The sequence below is a fragment of the Diadema setosum genome, chromosome 8 (genome assembly GCF_964275005.1).
Source record: "Diadema setosum chromosome 8, eeDiaSeto1, whole genome shotgun sequence".
Lineage (NCBI taxonomy): Eukaryota > Metazoa > Echinodermata > Echinoidea > Diadematoida > Diadematidae > Diadema > Diadema setosum.
The window spans coordinates 16,307,753-16,329,005 of NC_092692.1; the positions used below are offsets into that span (position 1 = coordinate 16,307,753).

General features: G+C 38.7%; 1 protein-coding gene across 1 annotated transcript in view; it reads right to left on the bottom strand.

Annotated features, from left to right (window-relative positions):
• Positions 1-21,253, bottom strand: part of LOC140231659 (chromobox protein homolog 7-like) — a 67,519-nt gene that overhangs the window by 2,946 nt on the left and 43,320 nt on the right. The window contains exon 4 of the mRNA XM_072311812.1: positions 15,831-15,891. Coding sequence (XP_072167913.1) covers positions 15,831-15,891 — 61 coding nt within the window. The remainder of the gene's footprint in view (positions 1-15,830; positions 15,892-21,253) is intronic.

A 21,253-nucleotide genomic window follows, 5' to 3' on the forward strand; every position in this document is an offset into this window, starting at 1 on the left:
GCCTGCAAATCTAAGTTTGTATAATATGGACCGTTACCGCTTTTAAGATGTACAAAAATGATGTGATTTGTAATAAACACCGAATAGAAAACAGAAAGAATTTCAATAGGTCGGACTGAAATAGAACAGCCGATATTCTTTGAGACGTATGAAGTGTTTAACAGAGCGTGAACACGTGGCTTAACATCGTCCTTTACCCTTTGTGTGCTTAGAGCGCCGATTGGTACATAATACCCCATCACGTTGTACCCACTGTCCAAAGTCCCTGGCACACACAGGGTTAAATAACAGACCGTCAGTCATGCAACCTGTGGGAGTTTCTTTCTCATTTTGGGCGCAATCGCACTGGTATTCTGAAGTCATTGAACCTTCTACATACTCTGTCGGGCGCGATAGAGGTGAGGAGGCAATAGTGGATCATTCAGGGCGCTGTGCGAGTTGAGTGCAAGCGTAGAGGACAGAGTCCTCGTTTACAATTTGAGGATCATTATCAAGTCGTTATCATGTCCCGACATGTGAGTGAGAGAGAAGGATGCAACTCTGTCACGTGGATTGTTACGTCAATAAAGGACACGGAGCCAACCAATTACCAAACGGCGCCACCTAGTGGACGAATATTGCCAATTTGTCCCAATCCATCCATTTCGCAGCGGTTTCTGTCAATGTCGTTGTCCTCACGTATCTGTATCTCTTTGCACACTGGAAATCTCTTTTTTTTTTTTGGTCCCCCCTCTCTCTGCACACATGAAGTTTACTTTTCCATTCCCTTCTTTTTTATCTCTCCCCCTCTCTCCCCCTTCCCTCTATTAGTTTTTTCCCCTTTACAATTCAACAACCTGAAGTGGAATAGGAGCTGGAATTCACAAACATCTCTACAAGAACTATTGACACATTCAGATGTACACAATGATAAGACTTGAAGGTTAGTCAGCCTCGTGGAGAACCTTCCTTACTCAGCCCCAGCATCTCTGCTCCCCCAATCCCAGCAACAAACAAACAAACAAACAAACAGGCAAACAAACAAACAAACAAACAAATCTATAAACAAACAAAATATTGGCATTAAATGGAGTTATAATCGCAAGCAATGCTTGATTTTGATGATTTTAGAGAGATAGGGAGGAAAACACAGATTAAAAATCTCAGCAATAGTAAACTGGCAAGTCTCTTGCAGAAACACGACCACTACAGTTGCAAGGCTATTGGTGAAACCAGGTATTTCATCTTCCTCTTAAAGGCTAAAATTGGAATAGCATTCAAGCAGCAGAATGAACATTTTCTACTTTACACAGCTTTTTCTTGATTGATTGAGTGTCATCAATAGGCATACTGGAGGTAAGGTTGTTTATGTTTTGCGATATTGTCGGGCGTAGTGGCAGTGGCAAGGTGTAGGAATGGAAATGCCGTTGCTGTTGTTTTCTTTTTCCCTTGTTTTCACGGCTCGCTTGCACAGTTCTGTTTCGACCCGCCCGAATAATGTCAATATTTTCTCTTGATTCACACACCTGATGCAAAGTCAACATCAGTACCTCGCAAGTATCAGGCTAAAATGCGGCAAACTCGCCTTTTTCCCCCTCTTTCTACGCTTGTTTGAGAAATGGGTTGACACACGTGATGTGACAATTGCAACATTGAAGCCATTGAGCGTGGCTGAAGTGGGTGTCGAGTAAACATTTTTCTTTTTTCTTTTTCTGTTTTTCTTTTTCAGGCGTAATTGATGCGATACCGAATTGTGTCACACCCGAAAGCGGAGAGAACACCTTTGTACACATCTGAGAGATAACATCACAATATTCTGCAATTCATCGCTGAATGTGCCGTCATTGAATTTCACACAATCAAACAAGACAGCAACAATGAACTATGTGATTCTTGAGGAAATCTCGACAAGATTATCTCGGTCAAATTCACCTCCATTTCCGCATGCGGCAGCTCCAACGAAATCACCACTGGGAGTGGGTTATTTGTAATCATCACGGAACATCACAATATAATCGCATCCAACCTGTGTTCAAACGTTTTCTACCAGGAGAAAAATTACCATTTTTTTAAGCTGTTGTCGAACCAAATCACTGCACCTCGCTTTACGCGCTCAGTACCTCTGACGGTACCATTGACAACTACAGTATGCCGTAAGAGATGTCAGTGCTCCTTGGTCCGGAGAAGGTCAACGTGGCAAGTATATTGTCGCTCCTGACATTCTTCATAATCTCTAAAATTATTCAATTTGTCTTCCAGTCACAGATATGCTCTGATGAGATTGGTATCCGTAAGGAAGCCATACAATGTAGGTGTTAACTGTGACAGCATTTTCTTGGTGAGAATGAAACCCCGCATGAATCCTTTTCACATCGAGCTGGAATTCACTAAAAAACAAAAACAAGAACAGAATCTCTCGAAGAGTCTCGTTAAACGAGCAAGGGAATTAATTAGCAACAAGAGTCTTCAAAACTGCAACCTCGTGATTCCAATCGAGCAGAACAGTTTAAAGAGACACTTGACAATTTTTGAAGTGTTTTGCAACTTGAATTGAGACATCCTTAATGCCATATAATTCTCTGTTACATATTATTATGCATAGCAAGCGCAAGAAGAATAGACAAACTGAGAAAAAAAAATCAATTTCGTGTGGCTCTTAAAGGGATGGTCAGTATTGGTGGAGATGAGAATTGGGCTTTTAACTTTTTGCAAGATACCAAGAAAAAACTTATGATATCGTACAGAGCATACCATTTTAAGAGGAATTCAAAGTTTATTTGATGAAAATCGGGTTTGAAATGACTGAAACATCGAAAAACAAAGTAAAACAAAGCGATAGTAATAAAGTGTGGGTCCTACACTTTCTTAGAATCGCTCTTTTTGGGATATTGATCTCAGCCATTTCAAAACCAATCTTCATAAACGTTGAATGCCTCATAGAATTACATGCTTTTTCATATTTTATAAGAAGTTTCTCATTATCTCACACACACAAAAAAAAAATGTTAGAAACCTGAAATGTATTAGATCTCAACCAAAACTGTACGATTCAACAGATTTGAAAGTCCATTCCCTCTAAAACCCCGCCCCTGAACGACCGAATGAAGTGTCACTCCTGAGCAGCCAACATGGCTGACGACACTCAATATCTTGCGAGCGGGATAAAAATGAGACTTCGTAATTGCTTCTGTCGATGGCGCACGCTGCTCATCCGGCGAAATGACCGTTTCCCGCGGGTTCAGACGACCGCTTGATTCATACTGTCATCTCGTGCCTATCGTCAACAACCAATACCTATAGCATATATACCACTCAGGGTGGTGGGCCGGTCTCACCTTCCAGCTACACTACAACTATTTCAACTATTACTACTACTACTACTACTACTACTACTACTACTACTACTACTACTACTACTACTACTACTATTACCACCATTGATTGAAATAATAACAGTAATAAAAGAAAATAGTAATAATACTAATAACAATAATGATAATAACAGTGATTATAGTTGGAAGAGATGGTATAATTATGGTTGAGATTGGGATTCAGGTTTGAACTTTTTGTGAGTGAATAGAAACAGTGCATGTATATGAAATATTACACAGCATACAATTTTAAGAATATTTGAAAATTGGCTTTGAAGTGGCCGAGATATCCAAAAAGAAAGGGGTTCTAAAAACATTTGCATGGGACCCCTAGTTTGTTTTTACTTTGTTTTTGGATATCTCAGCCATTTCAAAACCAATTTTCATCAACTAAACTTTGGACTTTTAGACTTAGAATGTTGTATGCTCTTTTATATATTTCATAAGAGGTTTCTAATCATCTCACAAGAAGTTAAAATCTGAATCCCCTACCTCAACCAGAACTACACCATCCCCCCTTTCAAGTGGGGGTGAGAAGGACATTTAAAATGTCACAATCTCTGCCCGATAAAGGATAATGTTTGCTCTCTATTGCTCTCTATGCATGGTGTATGGTACTGGGACCCTGTCGAGGGTAATTCCTTTTGGTTCATTTGGAATTCTTTATAGATCTTCTCCGTACAATAATCATCTAGGGTCAAAGCTTACCACCAAAAATAACTAATAAAAAAATTACTATCGCAATTATGATGATTAGTATAACATATGGAATATGATTTCACGCATATGATATCCTCCAAAAATAAACAAACAAATAAACAAACAAACAAAACAGAGCCAAAAAAAAGTTTGGCAAAAACGTATAAAGTGATGGTATGAATTACCACGGATCCAGGGTGTTTATGGAAAGCAAACAGGAAGCTAAATATGGCAACTCTTTCCAAGGGTTTCCGTCCATCGTTTATCATAGCTTTAGGTCAAAGTCTTTTCCTAGATTCATGAGTATGTGGTCGCGTTATTGCAGTTGGAGGCATTATTGGCAATGTTGTAATGGAAAGTGTTTGAATCACTTTACATCCTGCTATACAAGCAGGGATCTATCGCTATTATCTATTTCTTTCAGTTTAATCATTGAGGTGGGAAGACATCTCTGTCTACCTCCCTGGTTTACTATGAATCCCAAATTGTTCTCAAGCTAGTCCATAGGAAAAAACAAAACAAAACAACTTTGCATTTTTTCCTTCAAATCATAACACATGGATTTCAATGTAGCAGGGTTATAAATTCAGTTTCCCTTTTTAATAACAGATTTTTATTTTTCTTCAGATATGTTCACTTTGCGACACAGCCAGAGAACGGAAGAAAATGCCAGCAGAACCATGTGAGTGATATAGCACTTATTCAGGATGTGCTATCATGTAATAGCTAGCTGACGCCATTGGAGAGATATATATAAAGCCAATGGTAAATAAAATACTTAGTATGCGCGAGTTTGAAGAGATTGCATAATACCAAGGAGGTATCACTATGACTACCAAGGAGGTATCACCATACCTTCTTGCATGATTATAGCACCTACACAATGTCTGAATTAATTTAAGAGGATATTTTTTTGGTTGCATGGGGAAACGGTATGGGAATCGGGAATAATAGTGTACGAAGAAAACATAAAACAGGAAATTCGTTTATGATGCATAGCACAATTCGCGATTTAATATGTATGAATAATGTGAACGACCACGAACTACAGAATAAGATTATCCCACACACATACAAACCAAGCTCGCACCGACCGTTCCAAAAGTTTCCATCTAGTTTGTGACATGGTTATTATCTATCTGTCTGTCTGTCTATCTATCTATCGTATATGCGCACATACACATAATGTATACCATATATAATTACATGTAGTGTCACCAATTGACTTCGTCACGATCTAATCCCATCGCCGCCGCCTTGGTGACAAGGCATTTTTCGCGATGCGAAAGGGTGAGTGTATATAATCATGCCATTGGCCTTGTCGACATCGTCGGCAGAACATCACCCATGCCATCGTCATCTCGTCCAGACTCAATTGAGTCTGAATTGCTTGAGAGCGACAGAGGAAGAGGGTAGAGAAAGAGGGAGAGAGAGAGAGAGAGAGCGGACGAGAAGGGAAGGAGAGACGAAGAAGAGAATGCTATTGAAGGCTAAGGTGTGTGGCGCGTATTAGAAAGAGCCCGTCTGGAAATGTCACGAACGATCGCTGGTGTAGGAGCTCGCGAGATAAATACCCGACACATTAGCGTCCACCTCGGGTGAGTTATAATATCGTTAAAGGTCGACATCACTCACAATATCCTGCAGTCACGGATCGAGACGTTTCGAGACGTCGTCGTCCTTTTCTTCAAGCCAAAAGCAGTGCTTATTATTATGTTCATGTAGCTCCTACACGGGAGGAGATGGAGTTGGTTTATTAGAACTGAAAAATCCTTGCGACCTTTAACGACTACTGCTTGTGTAGGGGCATAAATCGTATCATGCACACGTTCACAACATCTTTTGTGCATATTCGACCATTATGATAATCATATATCTTGTAACTATTCAGACATGATCCGACCATTTCCCCTTGTAACTGATGATTCCTTCTTTATTCAAACATAGCGCATATCCAAAGACATCCAAGGAACTCTGGTGAATGGGATGCGGCATTAGTTTATGAGATCAAATATCGTTAAATCAAGCTCAAGGGCGAGATACAAACGACAGGCTGTTACATTGTTGATTTCATTCTAATCAATAAATCTTAAGATTCGGGCCTTGTCTCCATAGTCGCATCATTTCTGACCAGAATTTCGGCCAAATGATACCATGAACAACATATAGACATATACACAAAAAAGAAAAAAATATCCAGTGTTCTTGCATAATCATAACAATGGTGATTAGACGAAAATATGCATTGAAGGCAATTCGCACTCAGATTGACTATAGGAATGCTAGAAGCATCCTCCAAAGCCAGCGTATCAAGAAGACACTTATTAGTTAAATGCTTTTAAGATCTTCACAAACGTTCGTGTGTATCATTTGTTTCGTTCAGTCACTTCAGAACGGGCCTATCATGTATACCTAATTATCTCCATTGATACTATATAGAAATGAGTGACTCCGGCTCTAGTAAATCATGCAGTAGAGAGCCAAAGATGATGATGATGATGATGATGATGATGATGATGATGATTATTTATTCGACCAGGTAAAGAATATAGGATACATTGTACATATCATAAACATTACAAACATGAAACAAAAACCATATCGCCACATCAGAGAGAGAATCAAAGTTTAAAATATGTAAAATCACTTTCATTTGCTAATTGTTACTACCCAGTCCCGACAAAAAAAAAGTTTTCGTTAGAGGTAAAATGCTATTTATACTTAATAAGGGGTAATGCGTGTCTCTCATATCGGATGTAGAGCACCCTGATGTCACTCAGCATATTGTCGATGACATTTTATGTGGAAATTGGGGGGCCTCAGCAACGAGCGTACCTTCCTCTCAAACGCAAAAGAAATTAAAAAAAGCAAAACAAAAAGAATATGAGGAACGTGCCAACTAACTCGTTCCGATAAACATTTGAAGAGGTAGAGAAGGATATTATGTTGGACGGACGTTTCATTATCTTTGTTATCTTGGCTACGTGTACAGTATTAGGCGGGAATGACATATGCTATACATGACCACGGGCTCCCGATGCTTTCCCCACTTCATTTGAAGGCTTGGAGAATTTGCAAAGGGATATTATCATAAAATGAGATTTCGCTCTCTTTTTCCACCTCGCTGCTTATTGCGGATATATAAATGTCCGACTACTCGACGGAAAGCCAAATGATTTATTCATCAGATATTTTTCTGCGATACACATAAGGTATTTATTAAAAAATACACATTAACCTCACTTCTCATGTGTCGCACCATCAACTGATAATCACTGTAGCATCTAGATAATAACAATATGCATCTAAGATGGAAGTTTGTGGCGATAAAGTAACATAACAGGAAGAAGTAAAGGAAGAGAGGAAAATAAAAAGGAGAAGCGTTTTGCAGAAATGAATGTAAAACTGACTCATTACAGAATGCAAAGCAAATCAATGCCACAAAACCCTCTAATGGAAATGCACGGTAAGCATACATGTACGCCTTAGCAGGCCTTACTTCATATGTATATCTGTTTTGCTCCAAGTGACATCATATACCTGCATCAAGTTCTCGAACGCATTTCAAGCATTTGACAATAAGGTTTATCGTTATTGTGTGAACCTTTTTTTTTTTCTCTCTCTCTCTTAACGCGTCCATGGCAAATATTTTCTCACTGACATTTCATTTTTTCGTTGACATACATTTTCGCATCGACTTCTTAGAGCTTGCCTTAATTGGATATAATTATTAAAACATCTTAAATAGAATTTGAGAGGACTTTCTCATTGGACGCAAGTAGACTCTCCCCAGTGACTTGAAGGGGTAAAGACAAGACATAATCTGAAGGAACACATCACAACCTTCCCCTAGATTGCTACCTTTAAGGCTGAGAACTACTCATCTTCGTACGACACGTAATGAGTCTACCGTATGCCCCTACGTGTACTCAGCGCCTACTCTTAGTCTTTGGTTGCAGCCACTTATAAATAATCATGTCGTTATGTCGACCCGTGAAGACTTCCTCAAATCGGATGAGTATGACGATAAGAGATATCAAATATCGGGACATTGGCATTATTGTGCCAGCTGACTTACGTTATCCACCGCAAGAGTTTCTTTTGAGGGATTGATGCGGAGGGGGATGGGTCGGATTTGAGCGGGCTCCGCAGATGAAGTCGAGAGATGCAGACTATCCTGTTTTTTAATCTCGAACTTGGCGGCCTAGGTTAGAATTAATCAATGCCGTATTGATATCGGAGATCCCTTCGCGGGCGGTGAGAAAGGATTTTATTCCATCGACGACGTTGAACAGTGCGCTTAGCACATTTTTATTGTTTGTTAAAGTAGGTTATGAGACGAACGAGAGAAGTGGGTCGAGTCAATGAAGCCTTCTGCAATTAACGCCTGGCAGTTCGTTAATTGCTCATCCACGCTAGAAGGCAGTACCGTCAAACTAAACTATTGGGATAAGTGAAGACGGAAGACATAGTAATAAAAAACAGTATATCAAGCCGCATTTAATTTATGCGTAGGCCGTACAGCTGGATGCAAATTTACTGTATCAATACGATATTATAGCACATGCACACGTCACTGATACGATGTAAATATACACGTAATAATTATGAGCACGCACACGCACAGTAATACAAGTCTACAGTGTAAAAATCACGCGTCTATTCCTCCAATATGTGTGTGTGTGTGTATGTGTGTCTGTACAAAGATGTTTGACGACGATAGTTTTTACTATCCCCGATAATTTCCTTTACTTTAATTGGCAGTTAACTAATCGGTGCTTGATCCACGCTCATCCTATGCACCACCCTGCAAACAAACACAAAGAGGTTTGTCATGGCTCAAATATTCTCCATGATCGCCGTCGGCCGATCTCGCTCTGTGACCAATCGCGATTCTAAATTTTTCGTTCGCATTAATTTTCTTGTTTGCCATGAAAGATCCTGGTGATCACAGATAATACCAACATTTTTCCTTAGATGACAAACTTGATGAAAATCTAACGTCTCTGTATCGAATCCGAGGCTACATCTTCATGCCGAGGAAACGCGACAGTGACGTCATAACATAATATAGTACGAGTATAAGTCAGTATTTTGATCAGACAGAGGGTATAGCTAGGTAGGTTTCTCCGAATCACTTCGCCACATTTACATTGCTCAAATCCTAAAATAGATTTTACTCGTCTTATCATTACACACACGGGAAGGCCTAGCTATAAAGTGTACAAGGAGAAAGGGAAGAACAAGTGCAGTAATATTATAATTATATTATGGTACAAGACGGCGACGGGAATGGATGAGGGAGGGGAAAAATAAACAAGAAGGAGGAGGGGGGGGGAACAAGCAGAAGAAAAACAAGAGAAAGAAGAAGATGCAAGAGAAAAAAGAGGAAGGAAAGGAAGAAGGAGAATTTGTGCTTTTAATGATTCTTTGAATAATATTCTTTGGAGGAGATGATGGACGGGGGAAAACGTACAATTCATTTTCTTTCTTTTTTGAAGAAAGAAAAGAAGAGAAGAAAGAGAAAAAAAGAAACGCAAAGATTGCGATTAAAGAATAGAGCAAAATAGATCTGGTATTGATCACAGATATCGACCGAGCGATTCCTCCTTCGAACGTTTACAGAATTCAACCAATTCTTGGCGATCAGAACACAACAACAACGACAAAATTTACTGTTATGCAGGTAATGTAATATGTTCTGAAAACACGAGCAAGCCGGAAAATGAATTTCAAACATCTTAATTGGAGTTGCTGAATTCACATTCGAATGCATTTCCGAGTGCTCCAAGGACTCTTGAAATAATTGCCCTATAAATAAACGGAATAAACGCTGCCTTTTGCGTCTCTGGTACCTCTGCGAGATGGTGCCTAGATGACATTCCCTATATGACTTGTATTGTAAGACCAACAGGGATGTCGAGACACGAGCATTTTAACGGGGAACCTATGACTTTCATTATCATAGTAAAGGCTAGCAAACGGAACGCCTGTCAATCATCAAAATGTGATAGGAAACAGTATTTTAATGGAATTCTTCGTTTCATCCGTTATCACGAAACAGGAAAGACGGACGCAATTGCATACGCTAATATTATAGACAATGGCATCATGGCACAACAATCATAGTGCAGTAAGTTTGTATATCAAAACCACTAATTTGACGACTAAAACACAATTTTTGGATACGTGTAAGTCCTAATTGCTGTAATCGTCTGGTGAAATTCTAGTGTAAATGAATACAGTCTGCCCAAGGTCAGTGAATGAGAGTATCAGTGAAGATTGTTAAGCACGGCGATGACACCACCAGCTCATCTCACTAATATTGCTAACGTGACTGTCACAAATGACATCATTCAGCGAGAACACATCGGGAAAACAACTGACAAATTCCTTACACATTCCTACATTTTGATTCTTTTTTAAAGGTACATTCCCGGGTTCCATATGTTTGCTTTTTACTCAAATTATTGGAATCACCTTAAACATGAACTGCTACAGATTGAAGTTTGTCTTTAACCCTTTTTATGCCAGTAAGTCAAAATAATGTGCACAAATTCCACCTACAAACCTATAGAGAGGAACTTAACTTGGCATGCTGAGGGTTAAGGTCGGAGACAAATGAATCCATGGGATGGGTGAATACAGTGAGTGAATGTACGTAACCTGCTCTGACACGTGAATAACAAATACAAGCCTCGCCGAGGACAGTGCAGACGTGATCCGGAGCGCGCACATACTCCGGAGGCCCCCAGATGCTTCATGTTTGAATAATGACCAAATCACACGAAGTTATTCATCTGCATCGTCTTCCATCAGAGACGGAAGGCGAAAGGGGAAGTGGGAGGGGGATAACGAAAATGATGTCGAACGAAGCTTAAAGACAATCTAATCTGGTACTATTATTGTTGTGTCTATCTGTCTTTCTACCTGTTTGTATTTTTCACGCAGGCATTCAGAAATTGTTGCCACATGTCTTTACACACAAAATTATCATCATGAAGCGGGACGGACAAACTTGAAAGACACATAAATTAATATACCTTTAAATTACAGAAAATCTAAATGAGCTATGATATTTAGTTAGTATAAACGTATGTATTCTGCAATGATAAGCACCACTGGTTTATTTTCTATGACAAATATACCTCTATCACGTCATTTGTAGGCTGCAATGAGTTCACATTGTGTTGACAAAGACCATGCCGTTAAACAAGAGGAGAATAATAAAGCACACATTTTGACAAGGAGTAAGTCCATTGCTTTGCAGAATTTGAAGCGACGGAGTAGCAAGGAAAAAAATTGCAGCAAATGTGAATATTGCTATAGTACCGCCGTGGTTGTATTTTCCCCTTTTATGCACATCTATAGAAGTTGGCATATTTCAATCACATAAGATTATCGGCGTAATCTCGTCGAGCTTCAGTAAGCTTTACGAACAAATTGGCAAGCACGATAATAACGATAAACCTGCTAAAATGCCTCCAAAACAAATCTGGTAAAACTCATTAAGTTGTTATTCGTTTGAACAGACTATTATCATTCATTCATTCATCCAAGCCGAATAGTTTTGATAATTGCCATCAGAGTATAATTATAATGATGATGATGATTATGATGATGATTATAAAATCATACTATCAATAATAATGATGATAATACGCATGATAAGTAAAGTGATGATAATGATGACTGGGAGAGTCAAATGAAAACAAAATATAGTAGGATACGGGGAGAAAAAAATGTGTGTTTGACGGTGGGGGGGGGGGGGGGAGGGAGAGACATTTTCCAGCGAACCACAAAATTCTGCTAATACATGAACGTGATGTTCTAAGGGTTTTATGGTTGGTGCGCTAAACTGAAAAAAAAGAGAGAATGATTAAAAGTAAATGCCTTACAATTTATGTTTTTCATATTATGGGTGGGGGAAAAATCACCAAGGCACACTCATGCACTCAAAACATATACGTCACCACATGCCGGAATCAAATGTAGATGTTAATAATATTAGTTGAATACAAGTTGAAGGGTAAGCGACATTAGCAATACTTTATTCTTTCCTCTCTTCCCGTTTTTCTATTTCCTCCTTCCCCCCATCTTTCTTTATGATTTCCGTTCACCAAAATCAACAAATCAACAGAGAGAATATATAGCGCGGACAAATTACTGTCACTCCAAAGTGATAACAATCAGTGGGGACATTGTCAAATTCTGTATTAAAAAGATAGAGTTACTATTGTATAACTTCAAATCTTCAAAGGTTTTATGAAGCCATTAGAATTTATGGCAAGGGAGTGGAGAAAAATGCATCTATCTATCTATTTTCAGAAGCGAGAGCACAATAACATGTTTGCGTCTGGAAAGTATCAATATCCCTTGTTTTCCCGGGAGAAATATTATTATGCTGCATCAAATCGAGATGAATCGAGGAGGGGGGAACTTCGCTGGGTATTCTCTGCATAATATTGACGCGTCGAGATCAGCGTTTCCATCTCGATCGAGACAGGCAAACAACCTCTTTCTCTGTTTAATAATAATCGGCGGAGCTCCTTCGACGAGGGATCTGGATATTCTTCATTACGATAAAATCAATGAGTCACCACCACCAAAGCTTGCTGCGATATTATAGTTCATTCTTCGCAACGACTTCCCGCCATTATCATAATAAAATCGTCCCTATACCCATCGCGAGACTTCCATATATGTCTCTGCCACCGGACCGACGTGATTCATGTTGAGTCACGTGGTACGAAGGCGTAATGGGAAAATGGCGCGAATTCGGCCGATCTTTATTGGATCAAAATGTGGAATAAATGATTAAGGAGCCCCCTGCGAGAGAAGCCCACAATGCTGCTATCTCTCGTCGGTGGCTTGCGGCGCGAGAAATGTCAAGGCGCTCTCCCAGAATCGTATCGAGGATGATACATTACCCAACCACCCAAAGTGCCGTCGAAACCTCTCAATTATCCCTCATAACGCAATTTGTATTCACTTGCCCTCGTATTATCTCTTCTCCTCAGACAAGAAAAGGAGAAGAAGAAGAAAAAAATACATTATACTGTTTTCACTGGCAAATATGAAGAAAGAGCCATCCAACGTAAAATGAAATTTATCTTTGCTTATTTCACTGTCGTATCCGCACACAAAGTGGACAAAGAGGAGAGTGTTAGGTTTGTTAAGTAGAAGTTATATATATATATATATATATATATATATATATATATATATATATATATATATATATATATTGTCGGTGATGTGGCTACTAGTACTTGGCATCAATTTGACAAAACACGAATATATAATATAATATGATATAGAATATATATTATAATGAATTAGAACAAACGTAGCGTCCCTTTGAAAATTAGCCCGTAACTACGGATCTACATTATCGTATGTTGACAATATTCGGATTTTTACGAGTCCACTCATACGAAGCAGGTAATTAAGTTGTATCCAAATAATTGTGATCCAATGATATGACTATGACATCATTAATAATTTTTCCATTGTGCTGATTCATTGCGCTGTATTGGTACCGAACCAAAAACACACGATACACAAGGTGTCTCTTTTTTTTTCTCACTCTATCTCCCCAATCTCAATCTCTCTCTTCCCGTCTCCCCAAGCTGAAAATGAAGGCTAAAACATTTACATTCAATTCGGTTATTAAAAAAAAAGAAAAAGAATCTCAACTTATCAACTAATCAAATTATCAAATAATTATCAAACAAATAAACAAACAGACTATCTTCAAAGGGATTTCCCCCCCCCCCCATAATTACACACTTTTTCCCTTAAGCGTTTCAACGCTATTCTGTGATTAATGGCGGTGTGGAGGGTGATAAATGCGAACGATAATAATACTACTGAAAATTTTATCAATAATAATGAATACGGTGACAACTTTCATACTACTTTAAAACTTATTTGATAATGATTATAACACTACTCATAAAATTCACAATGAAACAAAAATAACAAAATAAATGTATTAACAGCAATATCAATTATTATTGATAACGAAAAAAAATATCTATACGGCTTTCATACAGCACTTTGCCAACACATTGATACGCATCTCTGAGCAATTCTCGATACATATCTATGCCTTTAAAAACAGATTTGGGTGGTGAATCAAGAATTCATACAAAGTGCTTTCGTTGGGAAACTTCTCCTGCCGTTACCATGAGTCATGGGGCGAAATGGCGCTCGACGAACGACGAATCACGCGCATACGATACACTAGACCCAGACCATGTACAAACAACCCAAGGGCGATCGAGGAATGTCAATCGAATGTTGGTTAGGGTGTAAGCATATAGGGTTACTGCGGTTCGAAATGTCGAGCGCTACTAGATTATGCGTGGAAATTACCATCAGAACCCTACTTAACATCACCTCACAGGATCAATTTACTTCAATTTACCGACTTAGAAAGCTTTCGGTGGAGTGATTAAACCGCGAATAATTCCCTCTTATTATCACTGCGCGAGTACACGGATAGCCACCGGCACCCTGGCGTAGTATATAACAAGACATGGGTAGGAGCAAATCGTGAGTTGAACCAGAAACCTTGGAGGAAAGATTTAATTCCCATCGCGGCACAACTGAACCCGTTGAGAGGCTAAAACTGGGAGGCCGATGACGCATGACCATGTATAAAGGCTTGTGAACTATAATTTCATTTCAAGCTATCTCATTTATATCTCAACACTAAAACTCAGCACCGTACACTTTTCGGGGAGTTTTCCACTTAATTTTGATCAACAGAGTCACAATGCGAAGCGACACATGACGCTCATGACGAACAAATTCCGCCAATGAAATTTTGACGACGTAAATTCAAAAAGAAAGAAGGGGTGCAGTTGTGCAGTGACTCTTGTAGAACAAAACATCAAGCTACAAAAATGAGTGTGTGAGTGAGTGCGCGAGTGAATGGGGAGGGGGGGGGGGAGCTGCTTGTAAACGTTGTTTTAAAATGCAATGGCAATGCTAAAGGGAACTTACATCAACCATGGAAATGCGTTTGTTGTGCATAAAAGCAGAAACATGGCACGAACAGGACGTAAAAGTTTGAAAAAATTCTGATCAGAACTTGGAAAGTTATGATGTTTGGAAACTGTGATCAATCAAATACAAATTCGCGTTTCATGACGTCACACCCGAGCTCACCTCCCCAAATTTACTCTGTACCATAAAATAAGAATTTTTTATTTTCCCATCAAGGATAGAATTTCCAATCGCATACGCGCCCTTAATGCTGTCACTGTGAATATTATTCGTATGCAACCCCTGCATGGAGAAAATGATAATCATTCCGTCATCAATAACGGAATAATAAAAAAGAATTTTATGCACAGGACAAACGGTAGGTGAGCTCACATGCCACACCATGTAGACGTCAATTTCTGCTTTACTGGTCATATACCTTCAAAGTTTTATAACTTTTTCACATCTAATCGGAACTTAATAAAGCTTTCCCTGTATATCGCTCTTCTTTTGCCTGTTCTATATTCAAACAAACTTATTTTGAGTGTGGACTTAACAGAGATAAAATAAAAAGGGGTTCTTACACGGTACGAAAACAAGAGTTCTCCCGGTCACCCGCGAAAGTTTTTTTTTTTTTTTTTTTTTTTTTACAGGATAGAAGAGTTTTGGGACGCGAGAGGGCGTGAAGGAGGGAGAGAGAGAGAGAGAGAGAGAGGGAAGAAAAAAAAAGAGAAGGAAAGAAAGGGAGGAAGGAAACTTTGATAGGTTGAGGCTGTCTTTACGAACCTTTATCTTTAGAAGTGTAGGTTTCCGACCGGGTCGACCTTTCTTGTACTCCTCTAGCAATCTGCATTAAATAGATATGGAAAGGGAGAGAGAGAGAATGAAAGAAAAGGATGATTGGCTTTTATTGACAACGTAGGTATGGTGATCAATAGAAAGAATGATTACAAGTTGTCGTTATCACATTGAATATTAATATCACCATCATTACTATCCGACACAACATAATTATTATGTATATGTATGGCACCAACAATGTATGTATGTATGTATGTATGTATTGTATATATACATGCGCATGTATGTTCATGTACAATGATAATACAGGAACCAATAAATCAAATCAAATCAAATCAAATCAAATCAAATCAAATCTAATTATTGCCATGATATATATATATATATATATATATATATATATATATATACCTTATCATCTAATCAATATTGCATTTTATACATATTTTATGATATTGTAATGATCAGCGTCAAACACAGATAAACCCTTGGCAAGTCTGTCGGCAGACCTGGAAAAGGAATCAAAACACAGGTAGCTTTATGAAGTCTAACGTCAGGTGAAATACTACATAGAATTAAAAAAAAATACATGTATGAAGCAAGCATGTAACTATAAATCATTCACAGTGCTTGTAATGTAAATTGCTCACACTCACACACACAAACACCCTTATACAAAGGTATTGATATCAAGGTGTTGATAGCAAACACTTAACAATGGAAGACTGCGTGGGCAATCCAAGCCAATTAACGCGCTCATCTGCAGACTGTTCATATACACACATTGGCGTGCCACGATCAATAGATAATAACCATGTACAGTGTTGTGACAAATGTAATACATGATGCTCGCCACCCACACGTTTTCGATAACTTGCTTATCGGCAGCGCATTAGCGTTGTACCGTACATGCAACAAGCAGGAACTGTTCGCTCAGTATGAATAATTACAGCTGATCATTCGCAAATCAGTATACGGTGAAGTTTAAACAGCTGGCATCGGTTAGACAAAATTTCGCGGTGTTGCGAAATCATTGAAAACACCATGTGCTGCCATATACGTCGAGAATCATGTTTGACAAGTATAATTGAAAGCAAAAAGTAATGAAATATGCCCACGCACTTGCTACATAGAAAAATGATGTACCAGCTAGACTGCTCTGATTCTCTTGTACAATACGGAAGTACACAGTAGGCCTATAACCACTGTATACTGGAGAATTGAAAATAGGTTTCTCAACAATAAAACATGTTTTTGTATTAATCGCAGGGTAAAAACCCGTTATGGATTCCGTCAATCATTTCCATAGTATGCTGCTGTAAATTTATCTCCCCCCCAAAAAAAAAAAAATAAAAAAAATATATAAATATATATAATTGTCTCCTCGATGGATATTGAACAGAAATGGTAAAATCGATAAACACCACAAGGCCATCACGTGTGCCCACGTCATGGTACGTAATCTTGTCAATTTCACAGGCCATTCAATAAAACTGAATCAGTCCATCTATTATGCTATTGAAATATCAATTAACATACAACAAGCAATTAAAAATACAGTGTAGTAATTCTGCACCGGTGCGTAGCATGCTGTGTTTACATACAGTATGGGATTAGAAAAATGCTCTAATATTACAGTATACCAGCCGGTTTCAAATCAACTTGCTGTTCCAAACCTTTATAGCGTAAGTAGTGGTTTAGGTGTATACCAGGGAGAGTGAAATAAAACCTATAGATGTTATAAAACGTATACACGTCGGCTTTTTAAATACGTGTTATCAGTTTGGCAATGCACAATTTTTCCCCCTCTGAGTTCTTGCCTCAGACTAATCCATTTACACGATGACAAACAATTAGACATGAATGTCAGCATAATTTGATCTAAATCCCAGTCAATGTCACCATCTACTTAGCATGGAATTAACTCATTTCCAGCGTAAAGCCTGCTACACCGCGGCTGATGTTAATGACCTCTTGCCAAGTAGGGTGTTCCATAAAACAGAAAGAGGGGATAACAGACGAAATCAGACTTTAATTCCATTTTTCTCCCCATTTCTCGCTCTCTCTATGTCCTTCCAATCTTCTCCCTATATCCATGTGTTCCATATTCATCAGGAAATTAAAATAATAATAATATTAATAATAATAATAATAATAATAATAATAATAATAATAATAATAATAATAATAATAACAATAATAAATTTCTTGTAATCAATGTTGCCGTACATGTTCATCGGTGCATCCATCTGTTATCCGTTAAGAGTCTATCCTTCTGGAATCCACATAATGTCCATATAATATTCAATCTTTTTCATCTGTCTATAGCTATCTGTTTGTCTATCTGACTTTTGCCCACACACTTCTTGTTTCTCTGTCTAATGCAATTCCATGCTTTTTTTTTTCCTTTTCTGCCATAATTTGTTGAAGAGTGTTGGATGAATCTGCATGCTATATTTTTGCTGTCTATTTCTAATCAGAATACATCCAACACGACTTCAGTAACAGTGCATGTGAAGCAACACTCGAAATTTAAGTACGACATTTTCACACGAGAATCTGAATGTAGTTGGTTCATCAGAAAAAACTACTGTCAAATATGAATCCAGTTCCATAACGAGGCATTCATGTCACGCTATAGGTATACTCGGACCACTAAAAGCACAGCGCTGCCTGCAGTGAAATACAAACCGCCGCAGGCATACGGTGTATTTCAGGACACCCCAGCTGGAATCGGATGTCGCAGGGTATAAAGCTTGCAGATACACCCTATATCCAACCCTCTCGGTCACACTCGCTGATCTATCAGCCGTTAGTAACACCCAACGGGCTGCCACTTCTTCTGGCAAAGTCTTTATCCATAAGGTCGATAACATGCGAATAGATCACATAACTAATTGTATCATCTGCGAGACATAAGTACGGGATTAATGGCTTTTCAACAGCTCGCAATATCAAACGTCGACTAGCGCGTATTAGAAGGCCATTCCCGCACATCGATCCTACTATTAGTACCAGTATATGACAGCTCAATGCAGTGTCAATGACAGAGAAGCACATGCTTTTGTGAGTCGGAAACCTACCCTCCAACTTCAGTGCTTTGTCATCATAATATGATTACGAGGAAATAAATCACACTCCAAAAAAAAAACAACAACAACAACAAAAAACAATAAAGCAAATACGTAACTTTATAGGTGCACTCTTAAGCATCATTTTTACATAACTTGAAGACCTTATATATATTTTTTTTTCTTGAAGCATATCGACAAAGCTAATTGTTCTGTGAACTAGGGATGTCAAGTTAATGAGAAAGCGTTCAAGAGACAAACGTATGGGGAAAGTACAAAAGACACAACAGTTGAACTACATGTACATACTGCAAAGTACCGTAGCCCTTAAATAGTACAGTGTCACTCGTCTCTATTGCAATATTTGTGCTTGATGTAGGTGCCTCATTGCCAATCATCCCCCCCCAAAAAAAAAAATGTTTACGAGTTTTCTTTAAAGAAATCACAAACGATTGTTCATAATTTGATACCAGAGCTATCACAGGTAGGCCCATAATAGGTTTTATTTACATACAACTTTGATGTGTATATAGTATGTATTGCACTCTATTGACATTGTATCGTACATAATCGATAATAATAGTTAAAAATTCAGAAGGGCTTTACAAATAACATACAAAAGTCTCTTGAGAAACGTACACAAGACGTATGATGCACGAAATAATACTTTATATTCATAAGGTTGTGTCCTTTCCCTGATATCATATCGTATACACAACTACTCCACGCTACACACACAATAAGAAAAATAACTTGTTGATAAGAGTGAATAATCTATTTAAAAAGAAAAGAAAAGAAGACGTCTTTAGCATCCATCCCGTGAAGGCCCATTCCAGAGCACGTGTTCTTAACACATGAAGGTTGTGTGGCAGCATAGAGGAGAGGAGGGATGAGAGCTGTCTTCTCAAAGTCTGGCAGAGTTTTGAGGCTATACATCACTCATTGTTCCTCGTCAACCCTTTTTAAATATCATGGTCAATATGCCCTCTATCATCTACATCACTTCTTGTCTAGAAATATATTACGTCACATTAAGCTCTCAGTCAACAGCCTATCCTTGCTTTAATAGCATTTACAAAACTAATGCCCTCATCCCTTCGTCAAAATTTTAGAATACATCGTGGTTTAGTTTGAGGCACCTTGGCGGACGCAAGCGATCTTTCTTCCTTAGATTCGTGGTTCTTTTTTTCTTTTCCTTTTTTCATGGTTCAAGAAAAAAGGGGGTACCCAATCTCGCAGGACATCAAATCTGTGGCTGCTAGTTTCGGGTGATGCATCATGACACATTACCGAGTTTTCGCTCAGCGTTGAGCTTGAGAAAACTCTCCGTTATCCAAACGAGAGGCGGACACAATCCGGGCAGACATATCGGTAAGTGCGCTGCTCCGTGAATTGATAGGGCCGCAAATGCGGCGACACGTGAGGGCGATTCGTCTTCACCAGATCTTGAACTACTAGTAGTCTCATTTGAGGCTTTGGTAAGCATAATGTACGCTCTCTTCTCACAACGTACACTCTCTTCTCTCAATGTACGCCCGTGCTTACAATTCCACATTTTCTGTCATCGCACAGACTGAATGTGTTTTTATCAAGACTGCACAGACTTTGCACAATAGACAATCAAAGCACCATGACAGTCTAAGAAGCAGTATATGCAATACCAGTGCGACATGTCATTTAGTAGCATATGCTCATAGGGTTACGGGACAATGATATTTATGTTGTGGTTGTCGGCCTGTCTGCCTTGCTGTCTCAGTTAAGCTACAATTTCTAGGACAATCTTATTTTACCCATTGCTGCGAACGAAAAAAAAAGAGAGGATAATTCATAGTTCAGAAAGATGAACACTAAATATACAATGTGCTGCAGCCATTTTGCTGAAATATTGAAACATATTGGCACAAAACTCTGCACCTCTTTATATACACGTTTCTGAAACACTAGGACCATCATCTTAGAAATCAAAAAAGACGATCATAACCGTGCATATTGTCATTTCTTCCTCTCTTCTTTCTTTCTCTCTTCTCTCTCTCTCTCTCTCTCTCTCTGCGTGTTTCATTTTCTATTTCCTTTTCTCAATATTATGCACAATGACAAATACGAAAAGTTAAGCTCTGCTTGAGGCAAGACTATGTATGACAAGGCTGTCACGTGATTGACTCACGTCACGCGTTTTCCTGGTCCCCCGGCCTTACCATTGTCACTAATTAAGAGTCACTCTTTACAAATGGCCAGCGAGGACAAGAGCATATTGCCCAGGAACTAACGGACTCTAAGCGACATGTGGAACTCTTTTTCTTGCCAGATGTTGACAGGAATGTGATTCGGTTCCTTGAT